Source organism: Triturus cristatus, chromosome 5_2 (assembly GCF_964204655.1).
Source record: "Triturus cristatus chromosome 5_2, aTriCri1.1, whole genome shotgun sequence".
Taxonomy (NCBI): domain Eukaryota; kingdom Metazoa; phylum Chordata; class Amphibia; order Caudata; family Salamandridae; genus Triturus; species Triturus cristatus.
This window is the reverse complement of record NC_140588.1, coordinates 448,330,771-448,352,646: the sequence shown is the minus strand read 5'-3', so window position 1 is coordinate 448,352,646 and position 21,876 is coordinate 448,330,771. Positions and strand designations below refer to the sequence as shown.

Here is a 21,876-nt window from a genome sequence, read left to right as displayed (position 1 = left end):
AGAGCGCGAAAATGTCAAAAATTCCGGTTTCCGCAGCTTGGCGATAATTTGTTGCTTGCTCGCGCTGTAAAATAATACATTCTCGCGCGCGCGCGCGCGATCGCCTTACCTGAATCCCTGCGTTCGCCGGCAAGTTTTCTTGATCCGGTCGCGTTCTCCATGAGATGTTGTATTGTTTTTAGCCATTTGCTCTATCTCGCGACAGTTCGCGCCCGCAGTGACGTCATGCGTCGCGCGATCACGTCTTTCTTCTCGCGATCATGCACCGCGAGACAACTCAAACCAAGATGGCCACGCCCGCAAGCAACCACATGGGTAAGTTGGCGACCTGCAACCATGCAAAAAATCTCGCTAACATGCCGGAAAAAAACTTCCGCATCTTCGCGATATTTCCGCTTGTTTGCGATAATTTTAAACATTTTCGCGATAATTTGCCAAAGTTAATTTCGCAAATTCTGCCCACCCCTAGTCCCTACCCCAATTCCACCTGCCTGCCATGATTCAATGTACCATACTTGCGAACATTTTGAACTTGGTAAGAGGGAGATTTTGAAAAAAAACTGGGGTATTGATTTTCCCCTTTGAGTTACATTGAAAAAGAGGAGATTGTAGACAGGAGACAGATCAAATAAAGCCCATTTGAGCTTAAAAACATTGGACGTTTCCTGGCTGAAACAGGTCTGTTAATTTGAAGCAAACAGTGGTCCTCAATTTAAGGAATGAGGGGGATGAATATAGCACAGAATCGGAACTATATTTAGGAATGTCCAGCCGGACATCCAATTTAATTCTTCAATGAAAAAGATAACAATAATAAACAGCAAAACAAGGGTGGGACACAGTCCTGTATCCGTTGGGGGAAGAAAACAAATACAAAGCAGACAAACATTACAGGCATCCTCAGTTGACATGGTCACTCGTTCATTGTCAACTGAGGACGCCACTTGATTACGTGTATTTCCACGGATTCCTCTTACCCGCAATTCTATTATGATTGCGTGTCTACCCTGGATTCGCAGATTGTTCACTTTGACCACGGACCGGAGCTAGAAATCCCCTTTGCCCGTCTACATAATTTAACAGGCAATTTCTCTAAACACCAGGCTTGTTCATTGTCTCGTCCTGATGATGATCCTTGTATCCGTGTAATAGGATCGAAACGTCGTCGACCCCAATCTAGACAGCATGCACATTAGTCTATTATGGAAAAAAGTGCACTGTTTGTAGAAAAAAAGCTTATAACATTGGATTTCGTAATTAAGCTTCGCTTGCCTTGCCTGTAATGTTTGTCTGCTTTGTATTTGTTTTCTTCCCCCAACGGATACAGGACTGTGTCCCACCCTTGTTTTGCTGTTTATTATTGTTATCTTTTTCATTGAAGAATTAAATTGGATGTCCGGCTGGACATTCCTAAATATAGTTCCGATTCTGTGCTATATTCATCCCCCTCATTCCTTAAATTGAGGACCACTGTTTGCTTCAAATTAACAATTACCCAAGGTCCTCAACTACCTATTGGGTTCCCTTGTTCTGTATAAATATGAAACAGGTCTGTTGGCATGTATGATTGTACTACCACTGCCTCTTCCTTCTGCCCACAATGGTGTATTATATTGCCACAGCCTCTCTTGCCAGTCATGTATTGTTGGTTTGTTGCCCCTGCCCCCCTATCCACTGCCCTCCATAGTCTGTTGTGCTGCCACTGCCCTTCCTGCCTGCTCAGTGTGGTCAAATTGTTGCCTCTGCACTCTCCTACCTGCCTTCAATTTTCAGAGTCCGTGCCCCTGGCCTCTGCCTCTGAACAGTATCCCAATGAACAACTAGATTCATTACAAAAGTGTGGAACGCCTGACGTCATCTTGATGTAATCAAAACTGTAATACCTAGAGTATTCCCTTTAGAAATTACATATATGAGAGGGTCTTATTTGCATCAAAATTATGGTTAGTGCTCTAAAAAACTAAAATGAGGACATATTTTCTGAGTTTTCAAATAGCGACAAAGAACTTTTAAATTATTTGTAATCTTTGTTTTTTTATCCAGTTAACCACTTTATTAAATGTTGCACCTTGGCGAAAGGATGTGGTGTTACTTCCAGAGCTGCAGCCTTTGCAACTGGGGAACCAGGTTGGAGTTTCTGCTTCAGCTCAACATTCTGTGATTGTGTTCAAATCACTTAATCTCCCCATGTCTACAACCAAAATGAATTTGATCTTGTGTGATGTAACCAATGCTCATGTAAAGCATTCCAATACCTGACAAGTCTGCACTATACAAAACTGCAAATACACAAAAAATAAGTGTTTTCCACACTTCTGTCATTGGGCTACATGTGGGCTACATCTGGGTGATATTTGTGCTGCATTTAGGCTCTTTTGTGTCTGGTGGCCATCTTGGGAGATTTATTTCTTATGAAGTTTCCTAATTTCCTCATTTACTGCAGACTCCTCAGTAGGAAATGCTTTCAGTTTTTTACTTTGATTCCATCAAGAAGGTATTCAGATATGTCACACATTTGCCATACATTCTGAATGTTAGCACTCTAGTTGCTCATTAGATCACTGTAGTAAAGCTACTGCTCACCACGGAAGTCTGCTGCTGGTATTAAAAGTGCATGTTTCAGTCTGCATATCAGAATTTTTTAATGAAATAGAAGAGGATTTGAGAAGTCACTCAAAATGTGCCCTCATTTTTCTTTCTTCAGCACTAATCATAATTTCTATGGCAAAATGAACCCCCTCAATGTGTTCCTTTTTAAATTAAATGTTTTAAGCGTTACCAGTTTATTCCAATCAAGATGGCTTCAGGTGTGCCATACTTTTGTCATAAGTAAGACTGTTAGCGCTCTAGTTGTTCTTTAGAACACTCTGGGAAGCTGCAGTAGAACACAAAGGAATCAACTGACAGTCTCTGCCCTTGTTGGATGTACATGTTTTACTGAGAATGTCAGACTTCATTCTCACATGACTGAGAAAGATAATGTGAATTTACAGAAAATATGCTCTCAGTTAGCTTATAGATCACCTTCCAAACCTCTGTGGGAAAAGCATGAGAAAATAGTTTTCTCTCAAACATGATTCATGATATCACAGCAGATGGCTTTTTCACATGGTAAAATCACCTTAGAACACACCACAATTCCTAAAATGAGTATGGTACCATCAACAAATGATTTATAATGTAACTAAAGTCTTAAAACCTTCTATTAACTGCAATGCTTTTTAATGAGGTGCTATCATGTATATTGGTACAAAGATGGCTGCCAACACTTCTTGGATGAAGTGCTGACAGCTAATCCGATCTCACGATAAGATGTGTGGTTAGGCTCCGCCCAGATATATATGTGATTTTACTTTTGATTTTCTCAGGAACTACTGAACGGATTTACACCATTTCAGCAAAAGGCACATGCCTGACCTGAGGACTACCTCTTTGCCAAATTTCAAGTAATTCTGTTCAGCCGTTCGGACTGTGCCTTCGACTAAAGGTCCTATGGGAAAATGCATGGGGAAAACGCATTTTGGGACCCCCCTTTTTTCTCAGCCCCCGGTTGACGAATCACCCCGAGACTTTCAGGGTAGGAGCTGAGCGGAGCGCCCCATTAGTTTTGAAAATTTCACGAAGATAAGTCAACCGGCGCCAAAGTTATTCAAAATAGAATTTTCAGATTTCCTATGGGAACTCGGTCCTAACTATAACTATCTACTGGCGACCGCCAGTAGATATATATATATATATCTTCGCTTGGGGAGAGGGGTCGCATGCCCTCTCTTTAAAATGCACAACGCCCTGGGGTGGTGTCTCCAGGGTTTAATGAGGCTCTGGGAGGGGAGCCACATGGCTTTGAAATTCACAAGGCTCTGGGGGATGGGGTCCCTAGGGCCGAATGAGGGTCAGGGACCAGGTAACGAAACAAATTATACAACCGTGGTGGATGGCGTCCCCAGGGTCTGATGAGGCTTGGGAGGTGGGCCAAGCGACCCCCTCCCTCTTTAAATGAGGCCCTGGGAAGTGGGTTCCCAGGGCCTAATGAGGCTCAGGAGGCACATGGCCTCCCACCCCTTAAAGAAAAAGATACGGCCTGGGGATCCCTAGGGCCCTTTGAGAGGTTGGGAGGGGGTGCACGCGGCTGCAACACAGGACCTGCGGCTAACCCAACACCATGCACAAGCAAATTCAATGTACAGTGTGGGGTTGGCTGCCTCAAGGTGGCTGCTTGCAGGGAGTTGAATGCAGGGCCTGGCTGCAAGCCTGGTCCTGTATTGCCAACCCACATCACATGCGTCAAAAGGCTGTGCGCAGCAGGAGGTTGGCTGCCTATGGGGAGAGTTTGACTCCCTCTGGGTGGGTTGGCCACAGGGCCTGCCCACACGCCATGTGCAGCAGGGGGTTGGCTTTACATGTGGTAAGAAAATATTACTTTACATCAAAAATGAAACTTAAAAATTCAGTGAAAAAAAACAAAGGTTAAAGCAATGTAGTTAGGTATGATAGAAAGATATTTTCTTTTTATAAACCTTCCAAATTCACTGAAAAAAGACATAGGGTAAAGTAATGTTATGGTTAGGGGAGTATGTCAGTGACATTAATGCTTTGAACTCAAAAAGAACACAGAAATTCACCAGCTGTAGTTAGCATAGTTAACTGTAACTTGCGCTTCCGCCATGCACTGCTTATGACCTCACATATTACGTCACTCATGACTTGTTTTATGACATCACTTACAACATGTCAAATGACATCACTGATGACATCTTCCAATGAGTGTTTTGTTTGTTTTATAGTTTACATAGTGGGGGTAGCAACCAAATTTCTTTTCTAGCTAATTTTGTACAGCCTGTGTCCAGCTAATTGGTGTAAGTGTATACAAAACGCTCCCCATTGAAATTCATAGTGAAAGCCTGTTACATGAAATGTAATAATTGATTTTAGTCTCTCTAAATCATTTGTTGGTGCAACCATACTAACTTAAGGAATTGTGGCATGCTAGCCTATGAAATAACCTGATCCTCTCCGCTGGAGTTTGATGACCAATGTATGAGAAAAAGTGGTTTACTCACATGACTGTCTAATGGAGGTTATAGAAGGTGTTCCAGAATCCAAAATTAGAAAGAATTTTCTAAACATCACATTATCTTCCTCAGCCATGTAACAGCAAAATCTGATATACTGAGACAAGCGTGAACTTCCAGCATCCGCAGTCAGTTGATTCCTCAGTGGAGTTGTTTAATGATCAACTTGAGCACAAACATTCTGTATTTATGGCAAACATGTGGCACATCTGAACACTATCTTGAAGGAATCAAAGCTGTAAAACTGAAAGCATGTCCTACAGATGATATTGCATCAAATGAAGAAAGAAGGGGTTTCTTTTTGTCATAGAAATTATGGTTCATGCTCTAGAAAGTGCAGATCAGGACACATTTTCTTTGCGTTCCCAAATGTCTTCCTCATCCATATCAGTGAAACAGGTACTTTCAACAACAGCAGCAATATATCACTTAACCCCCTAGTGATCAACTGCAGCTTCACTATTGAGTTCTAATGAACAATTCTAGAGCTAGCATTTTGAATTCAAGATAAGTGTGGCACTCCTGAATGCTTTTTTGTTGAATAAGAGCTGTTGGATTTAAAGCCTTTCCTGAGATGCAGGCTAAAATAAATGAAATTAAAATGTTAATGCTGGGATGAAACCAGCAGCTTAAAGCTGTGAGAGGAGGTATGGGTTTTTGGTAATTGAGGCATGTCAACACCCTTTTCAGAAGGCCACAGGGCATGCAGGGGCTAGTGGGCTCAACCATGGTGATTGTGGCCTTTAACTCCTGCTGTCCCCTGGCCCGGCCGGTTATGGGTCCTGAGCAACTGGGCCACATACCTTTTCTGAACTTGACTCTGTGATAGCCTTGGTCGAGTGGTCAAGTCTCCCTCGGGAGGGGGGTGGTGGTTGTACTTGCAGGTTAATGAGCCCAACTCATAACTCAAAATGTAGACAGTGGATAAAATAAATAAATGCTCAGTCCAATATTCTCATTTCTAAAGAAAAGTATTTTATTTCTAATTCTACACGTGTAAAGGCATATAACGTTCAGAAGCAATTACACAAATCTCCCTTGAGATCCGGGCACTAGTAGCTACTAGGCAAATCCCTTTCCCACATTACTTAGTGTAACATGCTCATGTTATTCCCCATTCACTGGTCACCGCATGCTAGGAATGCAAGCTGTTAGGCCATACTCGAGTTCTCCCTTTGAATATTTTAGGAATTAGTAAAAAATATCTATGATGCTACAGAACTGTTAGCATCAAGCCCTCTGGGCCACCAAAGGCCCAGTTTGTCTTACCCGCTCCTGCGGTATGGCAGTGATCAGCAGAGCAGCAAGTGCCCTCTTCTCGGGCGCTCCCAAGTCTGGATCCTATCGAGCTGCTCGAGATGGACCTGGGAGCAGCTGGGGTGTAGGCTCTTATTGTCAAGAAGTGCTGCCGATCAGTTTCCAGTGATCAGAGCTGCTCCCGGTCGACGGACAAAAAAGGTACGTTGCTCTTTCTCCGAGGAGGCGGGGGGGGCTTGCTGGTGTGATCCTGTAATACTCTGGCTCCCAAATAGAACTCAGAGGGTGCAATGTCCTCAGTGGTGTCTCTGTGACTTTGCAAGGTGCAGATCACATCATGCTGTCTCAACCTGCGGGTCACAGCAGTTCTCCTTTAGTCCGCGCTATGAACCAAAACCTAGGGCAAAGTGGTACCGACAGCCTCTCCTGGTATACAGGGTTGCCGCGGTAATCAGGATCATGGTGCAGACTCTTCATATGCGATCACCCTCCTGGTATATGGGAACGTCAATTTTGGCAGTCACAAGTCCTGTGCACCTGGCCTAACTCAGTTCACCGGTTATGCCCTCTGGAAAGGCCCGATTGGTGTACAGCGCCCACACCTCATATAGGGAATCCTCGAGCAGAGCTCTCCACTGAACTTCACTACCTTCAATGCTCTCCTCTCCCTCAAAGGGCATACTGGTCTTGTCAAGCAGGTAGGCGATGATACTCAAGGGCAGGTGATCTTGGTATCCTGGGTGATGTCCCATCCTCCGGCATGGAGACTAGCGGGCATTTGCCTCCAGTCTTGATCACAGGCAGAAGTCCTGCAGAGCATCCCCTTTTTCATACAGCCCATCTGGCTGCTTGGCAGATGACAGATTTTTGTGGACCCCATCTTCCATTCTTATTGTCCTTTTCTAGACACCCAATTTGATTTGAACTTATATGTTGGGGTTGTGCATCTTTTGAAGTGGGCACTTCTTTTTATCTTCATGAAAGATATCTGTCACAACAGGAACAACTCTAAAGCTAATTGTCCACACCACAATTCATGTGAGTGCCCACCTGGAAATGTAATATCAGACGTACTCTTTATGATTCCATTATCATCACCATCGTCCTTCCTGAGATGTCTCCAATCCCCTTCCTTGTGATGTATCACTGTATCAAAGAGCAGGAGCAAGACCACTGACTCACTGTCAGTGAAACTGCTCTCCCACCCTCGCTGCTCCACCATTAAGTGAGGCCCTTTGTGAGCCCCTGCACTCCCGTAGTGCTGGTGTTCGAGACCCTCCTTATCCCACAGGTTATACCTGCGCCTCATCCCTGGTGGTCCAGTGGACCACTGACTCCTTCTCTCGCTCCGCTCAGCTTTCTGCCCCCTTCATATTCTCCTGCTCTGTGTCACCCTCTAGCTTCTTCACCCTTTAGTCTTTTCATCACTTTTTTTCTGCTGTCTGCTCCATTTCACTCTTTATTCTTTTTGCACTTTTTTCTCTTTATTTCACTTTCCTCACTCTTTTGGCCTCCTTTCCCCCTTTTTCCAGTTGCTGCTGCCCCCGCTGCCACTCCCCCCCCCCCCAGTATGACCAGCCCGTTCCAGTTCCCCTCCCAGCTGTCCAGCCCTCCCTGACCCCTACTTAATGGCGTCAGCGCCTTAGGCAAGCCCGTCTGTGCCCGACCGCGACCAGTGCCAGGAACCCTGGATTCCCGTGCCGCCAACGCTACAACCCAGCGGCACTCAACCCAGGCCGGAACAACAACTGCAAGCTAGCATCACCAGCCAACACCCACAGACCCTTCAGCTGTCACCACTGCCGGCACACCTACAGCACCGCCAGGAACACCGCCCACAAGAACACACCCAAACCAAAGACCCTGCAATGCAACCTCCTCAATGTCCGATCACGCCACAAACACGCCACAGAAATCTGGGACCTCCTCGACAGCACTACCCCGGACGTAGCATTCTTCACCGAAGTCTTTGCCCATCACCACCTCGGGACCGGACATCGCCATTCCCCAAGGATACAATGTCTCCAGGAAGGATGGGAGGGGGAATTGCAATCGTACACAAATTCACCCTCCGCCTGAGCACGCTCCTCGAGCCCACAGACTTGATGGAACACCTTCACTTCAAGATATTTGCCAGCCCGACGACCACCCTCTGGGGAACCCTCATCTACCGACCCCCTGGACCCTGCGGACTATTCGCCAACTCCATCACGGACATCATCTCCCCGCATTCCATCACATACACCAACTACACCCTGCTGGGAAACTTCATCTTCCACCTCGACAACCAACTGGACCCCAACACCACATCCCTCCTGGACAACCTCCACAACATTGGACTCCGCCAGATCGTGACCAAACCCATGCACTCCGCGGGACACACACTCAACCCCCTTTTCACAACAGGAAACTCCATCACTTTCAGCCACACCACCGAACTCCCACGGACAGACTACCGATGCGTCCACTTTACCTCCAGAACACCCACCATCCACAGACACCAGCACCTGCTCCCACGAAGAAACTGGACCAAAATCTCCGGCGACCAGCTCACCTCCTCACTCAGCAGCTCCATCCCAACTATCGCGGAAGACGACCCCAACACCGCAGCCCGAACCCTACACAGATGTATCTCAGACAGCGCCAACACCATAGTCCCCCCTCAAGAAAAACAACAACACTCATGCCAAAAAAGCCAGATGGTTTACCACTGAACTTCGAGAGTCCAGACGCACATGCCACCACCTCGAAAAGGCCTGGAGGAACTTCAACTCCACAGAGGCCCACAACGACTTCAGAGCCACTACCAACGCCCACCACCAACTCATCAGAAAAACAAAGAAAAAAGCGATTGAAGACAGAATCTCCACACACGCGCACAACAGCAAACAACTCTTCAGCATCAAGGAGTTTGCCCAACCCACCAGCGAGTCAACTGACATTCCTCCCTCACAAGACCTCTGCAACAAACTCAGCACCTTCTTCCACCACAAAATCAAGAACATCTACGACAACTGTGACGAAGACAACCAACACACTGACCTCTCACCAACCACCCCCAACACCCTGAAGCCAACAATTGACAACTGGACAGCCCTCACCACCGAAGACACACTGAAGACAATGAAGTCAATCCACTCCGGGGCCCGCACGGACCCCTGCTCCCAGCACATCTTCAACAGAGTCGCCGACACCATCGCACCCATGCTCCGCCACACCATCAACCGCTCCCTGATGAACGCCTCGTTCCCCGACAACTGGAAACATGCTGAGATTAACCCCCTCCTGAAGAAGCCCTCGGCAGACTCCACCTACCTCAAGGACTACAGACCCATCCCCCTGCTCCTGTTCTCAGCGAAAGTCATTGAGAAAGCCATCAACAGCCAACTCGTCACCTTCATCGACGAGCACAACATCCTCAACTCCTCCCAATCCGGCTTCAGAAAAAAAGACAGCACAGAAACCGCCTTCCTCGCCGCAACAGACGACATCCACTCCCTACTGGACAGAGGAGAAACAGTAGCCCTCATCCTCCTCGACCTCTCAGCAGCATTCGATACAGTCTCTCACCGCAACCTAATACGCAGAATCCACGACGCAGGAATCCGGGACAAGGCCCTCGACTGGATCCACTCCTTCCTCTCCGGCAGAACTCAGCGGGTGAGACTGCCCCCCCTTTCCTCTCGGACCCTCATCTACCACCTGCGGAGTCTCCCAGGGGTCCTCCCTCAGCCCCACGCTCTTCAACATCTACATGGCTCCGCTCGCCCCCATAGTCAGAACCTACGGACTCAACATTGTGTCATACACAGACGACACCCAACTCATCCTCTCCTTATCCAACGAACCCAACACCGCCAGACAGAACTTTCAAGAAGGCATGGAAGCTGTTGCCAAATGGATGAAAAGCAGCTGCCTACAATTCAACACCCACAAAACAGAAGTACTTATCATGGGCCCAAACCCCGATGCCTGGAACGACACCTGGTGGCCCCCCACCCTGGGAAGCCCACCCACCCCCACGGACCATGCACGCAACCTTGGAATCATCCTGGACTCTGAGCCTAGACTGGACTGCCAGATCAACTCCGTCGCATCCTCCTGCTTCTATACCCTCCGCCTCCTACGTAAGACCTTCAAATGGACCCCCCTCGAGCACAGAAAGACCGTCACTCATGCCCTAATCACCAGCAGACTCAACTACGGCAACACACTCTACGCCGGAATAAACAAAAACCTCACCCGCAAGCTACAAAACATCCAGAATGTCGCATCAAGACTGGTCCTCAACCTGCCAAGTCACTGCCACATCTCCCAGCACCTGCGCACACTCCACTGGCTCCCCATCGAGGCTAGAATCACCTTCAAGATTCTCACCCACACACACATGGCCCTCCACGACACCGGACCAGCATACCTGGGTATCCGACTAAAATGCCACACACCCTAAAGGACTTTACGATCAGCCCAGCTCTCCTATGCTGTGGTCCCCCACACCAGAAAGACCAGATAGGGAGGCCACTCCTTCTCCTTCCTCGCGGCCAAAGCCTGGAACGCCCTTCCGCTCCACCCCAGGCAGACATTGCTCCCCATCTTTGCGACAAACCTCAAAACCTGGCTCTTCGACAGGCCCTCTCATTGATGGACGGGAACCTGCACCCCCCACCCCCCAGCGCCTTGAGACCCTTACGGGTGAGTAGTCGTGCTTAACAAACACTGATTGATTGATTGAGCAGTCTTTTAAAGTGTAACTAGAGTCTCTTTCTTTCCCCTTCATGTGGCCCCACCTAGCTCACAGGAATGCAACAATCCTCAAATCTGTCTGGGGGATTTCTCTCCTTCTCATGTCTTCACCAGACAGGTTTGCGCATCCCAAAATGGAACCCAGGGTTCTCCGTATGATGCACCCTTGCAGGCGAATTTAGTCTGTGTACACTCACAGCTCACTAACTGTCCAGCACTAAAATCTCATATTTTACCCTTGCATGTACAAATGCATTCAGCACACACACTCGGTCTGAGTGCACTGTTCAGTGCTGAAGCTTCCATATATCCAACCAGGGTGTGCTTATTTTTAAACACACTCACTGTCTGCACCAACACTCACTATATGTGCACTGTACAACACTTCACCCTTCATGGATTGTACTTCATGCTAGCACACATATATCCAGCAAAAGCTTTCCCTGCGCACATACTGCACAGCACCACATCTCATGTAATTCATTCCTCTCAGGCATACATATACAAACCATACATGCACTCCACAGTACTGCTCCATCCTTGCACTGTACTCTACCCAGGCATGCATACAACCAACACAGTCACTACTCCTGAGCTAAGCAGCACTCCACATCTACTTGATGTATGCCAGCTGTGAGTTAAAAACACGGCGGCAGGAAATTTTAAAAGGTGAAGAAGCCTGTAGGCCCCACTCCAGTGACAGACAGTAAAAAGGTCATGTTCACTGCTGCAGATCACTACATGGTATGCTGACACCACTGTGCTTGTGCTGCTCAACTCCTAGTGAAGGCCATAGCCTTCCACTACTATGACGGTAGCTCTTTCGGTCAGCCTCATGGTCCAACAAGAAGCAATCAGTGAGACAAGCCTATGTCACGGTGCACATGCTTGATCTGTGTTCGCCTATGACAAAAAAGTATTCATTAGGCATCCAGACAATAGTATAGTAGGGCACTTAGGGCAGAGGAACAAGTCTTTACCTTGCAAAGGACTTTTCCATTCCAACAAGGCATAAAGTAGATTTTAAGGGGCTAAAATAGTTAGAGGAGGATAAATGCGTAAGTACAACACCCTCTTTCCACATCTGTTTACTACCCATCATCTCAGTTGCCTAATTGCTCCCTAATTTTAAAAAAGTAAACATTTGGTTACACTAACATTGCTTTAGTTTTCTGAAAGGAAAATGTAGGTATGATTGATCTGTGGTGTGTCTGAGGTCTAGAATAAAGATGTATAAATTAATGTTTATATCATAATCAAATAGAGGGAAAAAGAAGCTGTGGTCCATCCGGCTTCCAATGGTTAGTTATGAATCAAGTAGAAATGGACCACTTGTCCTGTGTTACCAAGGTCTTGTCGGTTGTTTCCGTCATAAAAAGACCCTCCTACATCTACACAGGTCGAGGGCGGTATGTTTTCATTTTCCGCCATTAGTGTACTGTTTCAGCATCATCATAGGGTCATTTTTTTTTTTTTTTTTTTGTTTTGTAAAATGCTGACCTCCACCTGGAGGAAGACCTTCTGGTACTGACAGTAGTGGTCAGAAATAAAAGTGAATATGTGCTCGTGATGAAGTGAGAGAATTTAAATGATAAAATCCCTAAGTCACTTTTAACCTCAATTTATTAGGAGGCAGTGAGTGGGAGGTTAAAAATAGAGTTGTGCGTTTAGAATGAGTGACTTATCGTACGCACTTCTTGTTGGTCAACATGTTTCAGCCCTCTGTGCATTCTTGGGGCTTTCGTCAGGACCGATTGTGTGTGTAGAAACTCTTTTGTTCTACATGGAATGGTGTACTCACCACTCTGAAATTTGGGAGGTCAGATCAATTGTATCTGTGCCTTATAAGCGTTCAGTCATTACGCTTCATGGAGTCACCGGCAGGCTTTAGAATGTTAAGTCCATTCCGTTACTTCTTCATAATCCACTTGTGCTGCCTCTTGCTACGGTGCTCCGTATGACCGTGTCTTTTAAGGGGCTAAAATAGTTAGAGGAGGATAAATGCGTAAGTACAACACCCTCTTTCCACATCTGTTTACTACCCATCATCTCAGTCGCCTAATTGCTCCCTAATTTTAAAAAAGTAAACATTTGGTTACACTAACATTGCTTTAGTTTTCTGAAAGGAAAATGTAGGTATGATTGATCTGTGGTGTGTCTGAGGTCTAGAATAAAGATGTATAAATTAATGTTTAGCCATTAGGTACTTGCAAACTCAGAAAATGAACTTATGGAAAGTCTATATTCTAAAACAATGACTTCTTCTCACAGCCTTCCTGATAGTCTTGGACCAATTTGGAAAATCCATCTTTGGCACAACAACAGCGGGCATTCTCCAAGCTGGTACATCAGTCATGTGATTGTAAAAGACCTGATCACAGGTACCAGTTGGTTTTTCCCTGCAGAGTGCTGGCTGGCAGTGGATGAAGGAGATGGAAAAGTCGAACGTGAATTCACTTCCATCGGCAACGGACTTGGTTTCAGAGAGGTAATTATTTTATGTTGGGCCCATAGGAAGTTGAAAGATAGAGTGAATGATTGACTCTACTTACATTCACTCTTTTGGTCGTTTTTGTACTGCAAGTCTGCATTATTGGCTTGTATAGTATTGAAATAGGTTATTCAGGATTGTATAGTATTGTATTGCAACATTCATATAGCACTTATTACTCCTATGTAGGAGCTAAAGCACTTGTCTACATGGGCATTACACTACAGTGTAGGGTTTGTGGTTGGAAGTGTATTGTCTGTGTTTTGATCCTACATTGTAAGTGTTTCCATGTTGTGCGTGGTGACCCCCGAGATATGGTTATCAGGTTAAGTTATCAGTTTGAGATGCAGCAATTAGCAGTGCGATGGATGAAGAAGTGTGAGAGAGAGGGGCACCAAGTTTATGGTTTTCAATAAGCTGACTACTTTGCACATTTCTGCAGGTCCCATTATGGTATTTCTTATAATCATAACCCACTTGACTGGCTACTGCACTGGGTTTTTCATTCTGACATATCTTGCCTAAAGTGTATGTTGCTGAGAATAAATAGATTGTAAGGAGAAATGGTAGAGAGATGTGCTGAAAGGGACTTTGCTAGTATCCCATATGTGATTCTTGGAGTTGAAAATAATTATCTTTTGATTTACAGCACTATTTCATCTATCTTCTCATATTATTGTATGCTTTGTTTTCCAACACGTTAATCTGCTGCAGGTTCTTTATTGTAGACCAAACCCTGAACAATCATGCAAGAACAGAGCTAGGGCAGCTTGATAGCAGCATACTGTTTGATTAAAGTTTTGCAAGTCCAAGCAATAACTCTAGGGTTAGACTGAAAAGTTTGACTTTACTCAAGAGGAGAAGCTGCACAACAAAAGATGCATTGTTACATTGAGCCGCGTTTAATTTAGATTTTTTGCACCTGTACATTTTCACCAAATGTTTCTAATAAATGACTGTTTTATCATATCAGACAATAATTCTTTGCCATTTGGAAATCAGTCCTGTCACGATTGATTTTAAAGGTTTTCAAAGAGGTCACTAAGTAGCTGAAGTTTTTAAAGAAGATAAAGTTTCATAAGTTGTGAGCTGTTCGACAATACAGTTTGTGCTTTGGAAATTTGTAGAGCAAAGATGTGGTACTTAAGATGAACTAAATCTACGTTCTCTCTGTAAGAAACTCTACAGCTGAAAAGTGTGCACCATTTAGTGGTAGAAAAAACGTTATGACCAGTTTGAGAAAAGTGAGTAATAATGGAATTGAGCTGAACGTTATGTACGCATCTGCACCTCTGATGCTTGTTGTATTTAGCCATGAGAAAACCTTAACGTGACAATGTTTGGTTTTAGCTTCTGTATTGTAGGTTCACAGAATATTTGGAGGATTTTCATTTCTGGGGTTCGGTGTACAGTCGACCTTCTCATAGCTGGTTCACCCACACTCAGCGGCTCACTGTGTGTCTTGTGCTGCTTTTGGGATACATGTGTGTAAATATATGGCGAATTCACTCCAGAACAGACGAGGTAAGTTTGAGCCTCTGTATTTTCTGAATGTTGTGGAGATGTGATAGTGATCTTATAAGACCTGTGTGTCTTGTACTGTAGTAAAATATCAGTTCCGTACATTTTAGATTGAGGTAAATAAAAGAAGGTGAAACCTACGCATAAAACTTGCATATAACAGCTCCGGTTGTCATACATATAATTCAAATTTATCATTTGAGGTCTTGTATAATGAAGTGCTGGGTGGTACGTGTGCATGTACGTATGTGTGTATGCATTTTCTATAGTGCACGCCTAGCCAAAAGGCTGAAGATCACAGTACAGCTCAAAGACCGTGTCAGAGAGTGATAGGAGCGGTAGCACACTGGCCTAAAGTAAGAGCAGCAAACAAAACACACACACACACACGTTTTCCACCCATGTGTATGTATATACATGTATATGGTGAAAGGGAAAAAGTAAGCAATGTTAGGTTTACACTTAAATATTTACAAATTAAAAGTTTTAACAAAATGAAAAAGGAAAAAAATAAATGTTTTTTTTCAAATTGAAATACGCAACCGTGGTACAGAGGCATATTAGGCTGAGTTTGTGGTAATCCTAAATTATGGAATCTAAAATTGTGACATAAAACACCCTTGATGCTGTCGAATGGCCAGAATGCTGGATACCTGTTAAAACATTGAGGCTTTTACAGTAAAGAAATTGCTTCACCTTTTCTTAAAAAACAGGAAACGTCCCATCTCGAGGTACTGTTTTGCTGAAGTCACTATCAATGACTGGCTCTCCTTCTCTGTAAATAAAAAAACATAATTTCATATTGTCTGTCACTGCCATGTGCCATTTATGCGCTCTTTTTGATTTCGGTAGTATACAGCAGAGTTCGGGCTCATTGCCATCTCCTCAGCGTCCGTGAAGACTGGTATTATCACAACTCTCATTTTCCTCCCAGTGGTTGTTTTACTGTCTCTGCTCTTCAGGCTCAGCAAGGTAAAAATACCGATTTTAAGTGAATGTAGCATCAGTGCACCCAAATCTATTTTCATATAATCTACTAAGTAATTCATTGTCTTTTCCCTGCTCTATGAAACAGAGGAACAAGGATTCTGGTGAAGAACAATCCAAAGCTACCAGAGGGCCTCAGATGTGCTCCCGGGAAGGTGTTGTACATTTGCTCTCTTTGAGAGCTTTCTTTTTGTGTGCCTTTGCTAGGTCGTTACGGGAAATCGTTTTTACCTATTTAATAACTGCAAAATGTGTATGTTTTATTTATTTTTTATTTTTTTTCATTTTGGGCAGTTAGACCATTTTATAAACCAGGAACTGTGAATTTATAAACAAAGGCAGCAACAGACACCATTTGTGCACTCGTGCATCTAAGGCACGGCACAAATCTAACACGTTGGATAATAGAGGTTCTGAGCAGTAATGCAGATACTAGAGAGAGTCTGGGAGAGGTACATGGTGCATCAGCAAGTATAGCTCAGGCTGAGTGGTGGCTGCGGGTGAAGAACAATAGGAGTAAGCTCTATGGGGTCATCAAGGAGTGAGAGAGGAGCCGAATAGATGAGGGGCAGGGAAGAAAATGTTCTGATGGTCTCCCATGACCACCCGGGAATGATGAGGGGTCCACCGAGGGGCAATATTCGTCTCCACCAATATCCTAATTCACAGAGGTGTTTTTAAGGAAAGCTGCTTCGAGGAATCATTATCACAGAATGTGATTGATATTGCGCCTGAGTGTAAGGGAGACTAGGCTAAGGTTATGGTGGATACTGAACCAAGAGGAGCAGCAATGGAGGGAAAGATCAGAGGAGTAAGAGAGCCGGCGGTTTTGGCCTTGGTCCTTTCCAAGCCCAAACGGGGAAGGTGCCACAGGAAGCTGCCCTTTACCTGTCTGCCCTTCCCTTGGATTCCTTAGGTGGGATTGGTTAAATAGGCAGCACATGATAGGCACAGATGAAAGTGAGATGTGCTTGTTTGATGATTCGCTGGTCATGTGGCTACTAACAAGCCAATCTCAGTCAGTCAGTCAGTCAGTCAGTGACTTTATTCGATATATAAAATATCATAAAAGTATAAAACATTATAAAAACAGTGTTTAAAATAAGAAACCCCTGCAGCAGCGGGGTTCCCATATATACAAGGAGGAATTTTAACAATGTCTAGAACAACATAATTCGTAAGCCCCAGAAAAAGGGATATTCTACAATGAGTACAGTATAGAAAGAGGACAAATACAGCAACAGTAAGCGACTTTAAGTAGGGCTGAGGACTGGGGCATAGGCAAGGAAAGTTGGAGCTCTGCTCAATAACTAACACTTCTTAAGTAACCTCTGTCTGATCCTCCAGGCCCCCCCCAAGAACTTAGCAGTCCCACAGATAACACTGGGGACTGTCGTCTCATAGGTTAGGATGTGCAAGGCCACCCTATACGACCTACAGCCCAGATTTCTACATACGGGTTTCAGCCATCTAGATCTAACCTGGCTGTAGGCCCGACAAGCAAAAAGAAAATGAGCGATAGATTCCGTAGGGGAGGCACAACCTGGCCAATCACCAATGCTAGTTATTTTACTATTCAATTTGGAGGATGGGGGGGGGGGCTTGCAGGTAACAAAGGGCCAAGTTGTAACATGCAAAGGGGAAACAAAGGGCAAGCAAAAGAAAAACTGCATAAAAATTGCCATACAATAGCCATGTTTGAGCGTAGCTCGGGCTGGACTGTTCCATAAAGTAACAGAGTCAAGACTGATTTGCTTGTGGCTGGGTCTGAACTGGGCTGGCAAAGTGATCAAACGAACAATGATAGAATCTTAGAAAAGCATTTTCCATCCACCTAAACTTGTGTGGATAAGATTCCTCTGTAAAATAGAATTAAGTGAAGCATGGTACTAGGTGGTTAACACCAACCTGACGAGGAGGTAAAAGTAGGAATGCAAATGCACTACTCCTGCTCCAAAATGAAGATCTATTGGAAAATCTACTGAAGGGGATAGAACATAACAGTAAAATGGGTGGAAACAGTATACCACTGAAACACCCAAAGCAACAAAATGAAGAAAGAATAGACCATATCGAGCATTTTCTGTAAAATGCCCCCGACCAAAACACTCCTTTCTGACTCAGCAACACTATGTGAACTTGCTATAATCTTGTCATAGTCGAAATCATACGATTCCATACTGAACAAACCCAAATCTATTCATTTTTTTGCATTTGCTTGTCCGACTTGTGGGTAATGGTATATGACCGTAAAACCTGAAGAGGTAGTTAGCCTTTAAGTATCTGATTTATTGTTTGAGCCTGATTTTATGAGTGATAATCCTGATAGGAGCAGTATCAGGAGCTACCAGCCTCACTGGGATTACAAATTGTGGTATTTCAGGAACCGGTGGAAATTCATGTGGAGAAGAGCAGGGAACCATCGACTCCTGTATGTTACTGCCCAAAAACATGCAATTTCTGGTATTCTTTGGCCCCTGGAGTTACCAGGACTGCCGGTTGTAAGGCCCTAAGAATGCTATTACTATACTTCTGTATTTCTGTTAATGATCTAGGGTGTCATCTCACGATAGTCGAAATAATTGACATGCCGTATTCCTTATGCTTTAATGTACTAGTTAGTTACTATGGGCCCGAAGTGCTAAAGCATTTTGCAGTTGGGTACCCTGCGAGTCACAAAATCAGAGGGTTCACAACTGCAAAATGAGATTTAGGTATTTACTAAACACATTTTAAGATGCACAAATGGCTTTCCGAATTGCAATAGGTGTTTTGCAACTAATTCCGAATCTCAATTACTAAGGAGTCTGAAAGCTGCATATATATATGTTAGTAACCTGCTTCATTAATATTCATTAAGCAGGTAGAGCAAACTCTGGTGATGGAGATTTTGTGATGCAACCTATCAATACATAGGTCGCTTCGCAAAATTAAAAACTGATTACAAAAACCGGGTGTGCAATTAGTGACCAATTATTGTACATCGGGCCCTATGTTTTTAATCTTCGGAATTTCCCTTTTAGACAGTAGAACTGTGAACCTAGTCCTGGGATAAATCTATTCTGATGTGTATGTATGCTATGACTTGCAGATCATCAAAGCTCCCTGATGGATGATGACATCACTTTTGAATCCTACCTAACTTGGCAGAATTTCCAACAGTGGGCACATGAGGCTTGGAAAAAGAAGTATGAGGTACTGCAGTTCTGATCATTGGATACTTTCCTTCTATTAGGACATCATTCTGTGATAAATTTCACCTGAGAACCAAAAACTGCTTTGTGAATTTGAGTGACACACCGTTGAGGTATCTATTGACTCTGAAGAAGTTGTCGCTAGCGTTCGTACACACTCTTCTTCCTTTTTAACCCATAAAAACTACAGTTGCTGATAAACATTTGTGTTAACTCTGAAATGTCATCACTGTTCAGGTTACACTAGTTGGTCAGTCCCATATTACTATATACTGATATTGTGGCAAAATGTTTTGGATTGAAAGGTAGTAGCCCTGCAGTGGCCATGCTTTCATGTCAGCTGCGCATAGACACTTCCCCTCCTTACATTGTGTCTGTTTTGTGCTCTACCCGCAAAACTTCTTTTGGTGCTCATCTTTGCACCTGCCGTCCCTGCTCTTGGGTCTGTACCCTCCCAAATACATCTCACGTGAAGGTGCGTTTATTGTTGCACACGTCTTCAATTCACGTTGTATGATGTGTATCAGTTTTGGCAAACTCTATGTGTGCAGGATCTTTATTGTTGAGAGAAGGATTTTTTTTTTACTGAATATGAATCGGTGTGCATTGGCAGCCTCCCTCCCCCACTGATCAAGCCGATGGTGTCAGCCAGAAAATGACCAGTGACTGGTAATTTAAATATTCCGTCCCTCACTTACATGTTATAAGTGCAGGTCGTGGGGCAGATAGCAGCTCTGCTATAGTGCTCCCGCTGCACCACACTGCATTGATAGCATTGCCTAGAAGCTCAGCCCAGACTGTCCCTATTGTGGCGTAGACAAGACTGATTTGGACGTGGTTGGTAGGTGTCTGTGTCGGCACAGTGAACAAAAGAATGATGTACCTGAATGCAATCTAGAGTAATTACCAGTACCGGAGATTATGGTGAGGATACCACCTATCGTTTTTTTGTTTCACTTCCTGATTAGAGGCACACTTAAGCTCCTTTCAGGGACATATTGCAAAATATGGGCATGGCTATTAACCCTGGGCAATGAACTCCGCTCTGCTGCCGGAGGTGGCGGAGGAGGTTTGATAACTACGCATTCTCCACATAGCGGAGTCAGCTATTAAACTGCACCCACAAATGCTTTAATAAGGCAACTTTACATGCTACAAAGCATATAACCAATTCACAAAAGTAAACTTTGAAAATTAAAAATATCAGGCAATGAGAGAGGTGATGATTTTGGGGACCATCTAACCTAGGCAGATGCCTTGAACACAAAGAGCATATCATGCTGAACGATTCCGTGGTGGTCCCATCCTCTTAGAACCACCCTAAGCACAGTTATAGGCAAAAATAAAATCCCAACCAAAGGCCCTGCAAAGCATTAAGCATTTTCTAAAAGGATAAGTCTTTTCTTTCAAGTTAATGGGCCTATAATAATTTGGGGCCTTCGGTTTTCATTGTTTGCAGAGTGTTTCTTCAAGCTTTTTTCTTTGATTCTGGATGGGAGGCTTTGTTGACCAAAAGTGGGAAAACAAAGGTCATTAGAGAGAAATGTCGGGGCCCAAGACTTTATAGTTTTGTTTAGAGCCCTGATTATCCTCTCTAATCGTTCTATGACTTTTAGGTCCTGGCGTTACTCTGTTCCAAGTGTTGTTTGAATCTGATTTCTTTTGGTCTACATTGAGGTTGCACAAATCATGTTAGCATTCTTCATTACCTGTTGATGTTAAAGCTGCATTTGATCTCTTGTTTGTATATATTCAATTTTCTGGAAGTCTGATATCAAATTTCTAACAGCATTGATGTTTCTTGGATAGTTTTCTGCACCATTGGCCACTGTGCTCAATAATGTTTTGAACACTTTTAGGTGGCTTCTTCACGGAGGAGTTCCCATTGCCTCTGTTGCTATTGCTTCTTCATGCTGTTTGTCTGACTATAGTAAGCCTATTTGTGATATTTAATGTTTTGTTCATTGCACCCCTCCTTACAGATGTGGGTCTAACTTCACAGCCATTCATCCCTTGTTGAATCACCAGTCTGCATATTTGTGCTCTGGTCACTCTAGCAATGCCTCTTGTGCTATCTTGGGCTTGATTTCATTAGTAATGTCTTGTAACTTCTGATAAAATTCCTAACAGCAATATCTGGGTACCATTATATTGATCTGTTTCATGCTTAGTTGCACTGGTTATAAATTTCCGTCTTCCCCTGTTTTGTTTCTGAAATCGAGCTCTGAAATTTTAGATGAAGCTCAACTTGTCTTTAAATCTGGGTTGTGTTGGGACCAGGGGTGTGTGGTTGCAATCCAGGTACCACTTGATGCTATTTCTATTAAATCAATTTCAATAATTCAATTAAATAAAGATGCAATTGATAGCCAGTTGTGGTCTTCCCGAGCTGCAAGACAAAACACCATATGGGACTATGTTGAGGGTTGATACTTGGCCATTCTCAAGAAGGTTCCTTTGAACTAAGATCTTCCTGGTGTCACTTGGTGAATCATGCGCCAGGGTGGAGGATCACCATGCCCTCTGTGTGCCTTAGGTAAACCACCCTTTCTCTGCCCCATGGCCATAACTTCATCTTTCGAGCACCATAAGCAATGGTTACTTGTTATAG

The 21,876-nt window shown here is 44.2% G+C and overlaps 1 protein-coding gene across 1 annotated transcript in view; it reads left to right on the top strand.

The window, feature by feature from the left end:
* PKD1L1 (polycystin 1 like 1, transient receptor potential channel interacting) overlaps window positions 1-21,876 on the top strand; it is a 1,386,277-nt gene that overhangs the window by 937,967 nt on the left and 426,434 nt on the right. Inside the window, exons 43-47 of the mRNA XM_085607392.1 lie at window positions 13,344-13,560; window positions 14,914-15,087; window positions 15,937-16,056; window positions 16,160-16,226; window positions 19,163-19,266. Coding sequence (XP_085463518.1) covers window positions 13,344-13,560; window positions 14,914-15,087; window positions 15,937-16,056; window positions 16,160-16,226; window positions 19,163-19,266 — 682 coding nt within the window. The remainder of the gene's footprint in view (window positions 1-13,343; window positions 13,561-14,913; window positions 15,088-15,936; window positions 16,057-16,159; window positions 16,227-19,162; window positions 19,267-21,876) is intronic.